This window comes from Toxorhynchites rutilus, unplaced genomic scaffold (genome assembly GCF_029784135.1).
Source record: "Toxorhynchites rutilus septentrionalis strain SRP unplaced genomic scaffold, ASM2978413v1 HiC_scaffold_258, whole genome shotgun sequence".
Taxonomy (NCBI): Eukaryota; Metazoa; Arthropoda; class Insecta; order Diptera; family Culicidae; genus Toxorhynchites; species Toxorhynchites rutilus.
Window position 1 is genome coordinate 331 of NW_026599826.1, and position 6,563 is coordinate 6,893.

Below are 6,563 nucleotides of genomic sequence, written 5' to 3' on the forward strand. Positions count from 1 at the left end.
GTTCACTATCCCAGAGGTCTCCCAAATGTCGATGGCTCCCGAATGCAATCAAGACGAGGTTTGACTCATCATCATAATCATATGTATATAAAAGCGGTCGCGGAAACAATTCTTGTCATTGTCCTCATCGCGATCTTCCAGAGAAGATCACGAGTAGAACGCAGGAGCATCGGTCGAAGTTCAAAAGTGTGACGTTGGTGTTAATTTGTGCCACGATGTTGGGACTCAAAGTAGTAGGTGGAAACTGAAATTCGATTCGATCTGTCAATTGTTTCAAAATGCGCTCAATGAATATCACTTGAAGAGCAAAGATAAATCTTTTTGCGTTTTTTATATGAAAAAAACCTTGAAAATATTGTATCCATTTGTAAAATAAATTAAATATTATTTACATTTAACATAAATTTTTTGACATTTTTATTCTTTGTTCTAATTCTAGCTTTCAATTGTGCTGATGGCAGAAGCCATCCTGGCTGGATCCTCGGGATACACATATTCCTCTCCGTCGCACAGCTCCAGTAGTGGGCTCAGTGCTGGATTCGGCAACGCGATCGTAGGTGGACTTGGAAGCGGTTCCAGCTCTCTCATCCAATCCACCAGTGGGCACTCTGCTGGGTTCAGCAGTGGACTCGTAAGCAGCAACAGATTTGGAGGCAACTCCTTCGGTGGATTCAGCGGAGGACTCGGTGGTGGTTCCACTGGAGGATATACTTCCTCTGCAAGCCTCGGTTCCGTTGGAGGATTCAGCGGAAGCCTCGGTGCAGCACATGGTAATGGATTCGGAGGCAATGCCGTTAGTTTCGGAGACAGTGCCGGTTCGGCACTTAGTGGTGGATTCGGAGGCAGTACCGGTAGCATTGGTTCTTCGAGTGGATTCGGTTCGAGTCTTGGCAGTCGATTTGGTGGAGGACTGAGCAGTGGATCTTTGGGAAGCACCGGTGGATTTGGAGGCAGTATCGGCTCTTCCAGCTTTGGCTCCAACAGCGGATTCGCTGGAGCACTTAGCAGTGGTATTGCTGCCAGTACTCTCAGTGCTGGCGCAGGAGTTGGCACTGGTTTCGGAAGCAGTATTGGCTCTTCCAATATCGGCGGATTCGGAGGATCCCTTAGCAGTGGCTTGAGCGGCAATCATGCTAGTTTCGGAGATAGCCATGGAGCCGGACTTGGCGGTAGTTTCGGTAGCAGCATTGGCTCTTCCAGCATTGGTTCCAGCAGCGGATTCAGAGGAGCACTCAGCAGTGGTTTTGGTGGTAACAATGTTGGAGATAACATTGGGGCAGGAGTTGGTGGTGGTATTGGAAGCAGCATTGGTGCCAGTAGCGGATTAGGAGGAGCCCAAAGCAGTGGTATCGGCGGCAGCGCCATTAGTTTCGGAGATAGTAATGGTGCAAGTCTTGGTGGTGGTTTCGGAGGAAGCATTGACTCCTCCAGCTTTACCTCCGGCAGTGATTTGAGCGGATTTGGTAGCCGATTTGGAAGTAGTGGTCTTGGAGGTATTACTTCATCCAGTCTCGGAGCTGGTAACCAATTCGGCGGAGGTGCCCTAAGCAGTGGCTTCGGAGGTAACAGTGCTAATTTCGGAGACAGTGTCGGTGCTGGACTTGGCAGTGCTTTCGGAAGCAGTTCCGCGGGGGGATATACATCTTCCAGTAGCATTGGTTCCGCAGGTGGATTTGGTTCAAGCCTTGGTAGTAGATTCGGTGGAGGACTAACCAGTGGATTCGGAGGAAGCTCCCACGGATTCGGAGGCAATTCCGGTAGTTTCGAACATAGCATTGGTTCCGGGTCTTCCTTCGGAGGAAGTTTCGGTGGAAACATTGGTGGTGGATTCACAGGAGGAGCGATAGAAGGTACTTCAGACCAAGGCTACTCGAGCTATGCCGCAGCAGCTCCAAAGTACACTGGACCAAAACCTGTCTACGGAGTACCACAAGTACAATAAAAAGCAGCATCGTCAAATTTTAAGATTCTATGTCGATTCATTGTGAAATAGTTTAAGAATAGATGAATATATAATAAAACATGAAAACACAAACTTTAGACTTGACCACGGTAAGAGAACATCTGAAAATCATCCGATCCCAGCTTGGTATTCTTTTAACACTTTAAGGACCGAGAAGAAATCTGTAAGACATACGCCTGGGACCTCACGTTTTGACTTGTGTGAAGTTGCTGGCTTTGCTTGCAAGTTTTTAAGAGGCTTTAAACTTTGCAGTTCATTCACCTCTATGTGTGAAGTTAGCGGATGAAAGTTCAGCGGATAAAAGCTGTTGTCGCGTGCAAGTTTCTGTTCAACGTCTTGATGGATTTAATGAATAATGAATTATTTCAGTTGAAATAAATTGACTGTTTATCAAGTAATAACCTTCAAAATCATGCTCATTAGATAGAGAATTGAATCATCCATCTTTCCACATAATTCATTTTGACGTAAAACTACGTCTTTCATAAGGGTGCCAATCAGACAACAGGTCACGTTTTTATGAAATAAAGATAACGTTAATAACTATTTTTGCCGCGAACGGATTTTGGCGATTGACATACCAAACGAATCGGAAATTCCCTAAGATTTGTTTGATATGCTATACATTACAATCCCATAGTATGTATATGGTTTAAATTGATGGAAATTGGAAGCATTCCCATTTCCTCATGTATTTGTTCTGTCCATTTGTGTGCTTCCCGTACAGAGCTGTCAATAACGAGCAACTTATCGACGAGCAACGAAGGGAAAATCGTAAGATGTGAAGTCTCCGTGAACAAAGGAAAAGAAGAAAAACAAAGGGAAACATTTGCCTAGAATATAAACAGTTGATCTCGCTGTGGAAAAGCTTCATTCTTCGTGAGGAAATCGACTGTACAACATCGTTGCTGGGCGAGCTGGGCGGCGAAGGATCGAATTTTTATTTCGCATGACGGTAGGAAAACTCTCTCCGCAAAGGATGATAGCTAAGCTAATCTAGATTGGCAATATTAACAAAAGGGCTTCTGTTGAGAAGAGCGCAAAACGGAGATAAGTGTGTGTATATTTAGTGGCTTCAAGCCATCGATATATGGATATTTGTGTGCGTACGTACACACCATCTGTATTTGCTCCCGTGTGCATTAGCCCTGTAACGATGTAACAATCGCCTAGTTTTTTATGCTATGATTGACGATTGTTTTGTGTTGCAAATTATGCAGTCGTAATGATAAATATAAACAAGGAGGGAAGATAGCGGGAGGGAAATATTTTCGCTAGGTTATTAGTAATAAATCTCTGCTGAGGCAAATATTCAGCCTTTTTCCAAGCAGTTAACATTTTTGTTTTCTGTCATCAATGCAATGAACTGACGCTATGGTAAAGCAGGTTGTGCACCAAAAATTATTTAGGGAACACCAACTTATTCAATAAGTTATATTAAGTTTTTTTTTTTGCTAGTCGCCGAACGGCTTTGAACTAGGATTACATTTGCGCTAATCTTCATCATAATGAAGCAGTGCTACTCTTTTCGAGGTTGTTGAGATTACCAGATAGAGTTTATTTCGTTCATTCAGTCACCAAGAAAGTAAATGTCGTTCTGGAATTGTGTATGTGCTTTCGCTTGCCAGTAGCAAAACTTTCTCCACTAAGGACAGCTGCACTTATCTCGAGCATGTATTGTTCTGCGAGCACAAGAATGAATCATCAAACAATTATCGTCAAATGATTCTACAATAAAAAAACATTTTAGAGCGACCAAACCGGTAGAATAGTTATTTTAAAATTTTCGTAGCATTATAAAATAATATCCGCAGTTATAAACACTCGACTTGAATTAAACCGCAGCATAGTTCTACGTCAACAATGCGGTCGTGTCTTGAACACAACCTCCTATAATTTTTTTTTCTTGATCGTGACAGAGAAAAGTTATAGACTGAAACGTGAGCATGGGTCAATATTGGAAAATATACACAGCCACAATTTGATCAATCGGAAAAGGGTCTGTGAAAAGTTATAGGCCAAGTTGTATGGGAGGGAGTCAACTGCGAGTAATCGGTTTTCTACCTTACTAACCATAGAATTAGGAAATTGTTCATATGTAGTTATAAAAATATAGTTAAGAATTCGGCCCCTTAAAACTTGTGTAACTGACCCTGTAAAAATAAACGAATTAATACAAAAATAAGTTGTATGGGAGAAATTAATTATTTTAAAGAAAATTAAAAAAGTTATTTGAAAGGACCGAAAACACATTCTCGAGATAGTACTCATTCGATGAAGAATATTTTTATTTATCTTTAGCCAAATTTTCATTGGTTTCGAAAAGGGTATGAGAAAAGTTATTGGTCAAAACGTTCACGAGTTGTACGGGGGAAAGGGTAAGGGGGGTGTCGGAGTGGAAATCGTGAACTTCCACCGATTACTCGCAGCAGTACTAAACGCACACACAAAGCGTGATGAGGTACTTTCTCCCGCGAATCTAATGGTCATACAGACATACTCACAACCAAATTGTATGGAACAATTCAATAAAGTTAAAAGTCTGAATTTATATCTTGAAGATAAAACACGCGTTCTTCATTTTTTACCCGCATTTCGCTTACGACAGCTAAATCTCCACGAGTCGAAGATTGATTCCAACATATTGGTCCTTCGAACCGGATAGGGACCGTCGGCGAATAATTTACGCGTTATATCCGTGAATTTCCTGAATCTCTATCCGGATAGTCGATCCTAGAGTAGTGGACGTATAATAATCGCAATATGTCGAGAAGTGATAAAGCTAGCGTCTCGGACCAAGCTCATGAAGACAATGCCATTGTATTCGGTAAATTATTTCGCGAAAAGAAATCGTTTGACGCGCGGTTGAAACGAGTTGATTATAATGTGAAGAAATTTTGTGAAGAAGGTGAAATTGACGACGTAGACATCCAATCAGAACTGGAAAGTCTACAAAATATATGGAATGGTTATCTGAACGTGCATAAGCGGATGGTAAATGTATGTGCCGATAGTGAAGTGGATACGGTTCTTGATGAAATGTCCAATTTCGAAGAAAAATCGATCGAGTTAAAAACCACGCTTCTAAAATTATTGCGAAGAGTCGAACAATCCTCGACACCGCACGGTAGCCACGCTACTGCAAAAGTTGGCGCCGACGCCATTCAACAATTGGCTGAACAGCAAGCAGAGTTTCTACGAATCTTTTCATCTACTTTCACCAATCAATCACTAAACGCTACAACCGCTACTGCCAATAGTGATGTTAAATTACCGCGCGTGAATATTCCAATATTCAGTGGAAATTTCCTCGAATGGCAATCGTTTATCGATTTGTTCGAAAGCTCAGTGGACAATAATGCATCGCTACAAGATGGCCAAAAATTGTACTTTCTGAAATCTAACCTAGCTGGTGATGCAGCGTCGCTAATATCGCACCTCCGCATCGAAGACGCCAACTATTCTACAGCGTTACAAAAATTGAAGGAAAGGTACAATCGCCCGCTAGAGATTGCCGCACAGCACATCCGACGCTTTCTGAAGCAACCAACGTTGACATCAGCTACCGCAACTGGACTAAGGTCATTGCACGACACTTCTGATGAAACAATTCGTGCTCTGAAAGCCATGCAACGCGTTTGGCTAATGTTCATCATCGAGGAAAAATTAGATCCCGAAACACGGCAGCAGTGGTATCAAAAAAGAGCAGACATGGATATCAACGAGGTCACATTCGATCACCTATTGAAATTTGTGGACACCAAAGGCACCGCACTACAATCATTGCAATCTCGTGAGCGGTCCGCATAGTGTTAAAAATGATCACTGTTTGTTTCTTATTATTTGTGCTGGATACTGAAATTCATCTTGTAAGGGAGAAGAGCTTAAGATCTACAAGAAAGTAACTAACTACCGATGTCGTCGCTTAGCTTTCTCCTAGAGCCTGGTTAACACAGCAACAGCCAATAATAGAGGAATACATGTTACTTTCTTCAATGATTCATATCTGCCCTTCGCCGTGATCGTTACGTGACAAAATCCATTTACATTCCTGACTAAATTCACGCTCCCCAACATGCTGGAGCAGTTAGCTTCGATTCTGGGACCGAATGAAGTGTGTTTCCTGAGTCAAGATGATAAAGCATGTGTTGTAATGGGCTTAACAGCCACCAGTAAGAATCATGCATGTCGAATATCGTGTTTATCTACCGGATCATGATTTTGTCATGCCTGCTAAACATAAGCTAAACAAACGGCGCAGGAAAGCACCGTTCTTCGAAAGCATTTTCTCATGACCTCGTATGCGTTTGGAAGGGTATGCGAGCTTCCTAAATTGAGGATTATTCGGCATCAAGGAATAATCAAGCCAGTTCATAATTCATATTCTTATTGATGAAGAACCAGACGAGTACCCTCATCATAAAAAGACCATACATATTTCCGATTGAATCTCGATGCGATATTCGTTACTTCAAATGCTCCAGGACATAGTGCTTTAAACCGAGTTGAACGCCGGTTGGCTCCTCTTTCCCGGGAGTTGGCAGATTCAATACTTGCTCATGATCATGATCATGGCGAAAAACTCAAAACAAGGGTCCCA

General features: G+C 42.2%; 1 protein-coding gene across 1 annotated transcript; it reads left to right on the forward strand.

Annotated features, from left to right (window-relative positions):
- Nucleotides 1-439: 439 nt before the first annotated feature.
- LOC129781875 (uncharacterized) lies at nt 440-1,942 on the forward strand (the record flags this gene model as incomplete). Its single annotated transcript, XM_055789393.1, has 1 exon — nt 440-1,942. A coding segment is annotated over one exon (1,503 nt), but the record flags the coding sequence as incomplete, so codon positions are not given.
- Nucleotides 1,943-6,563: the final 4,621 nt, after the last annotated feature.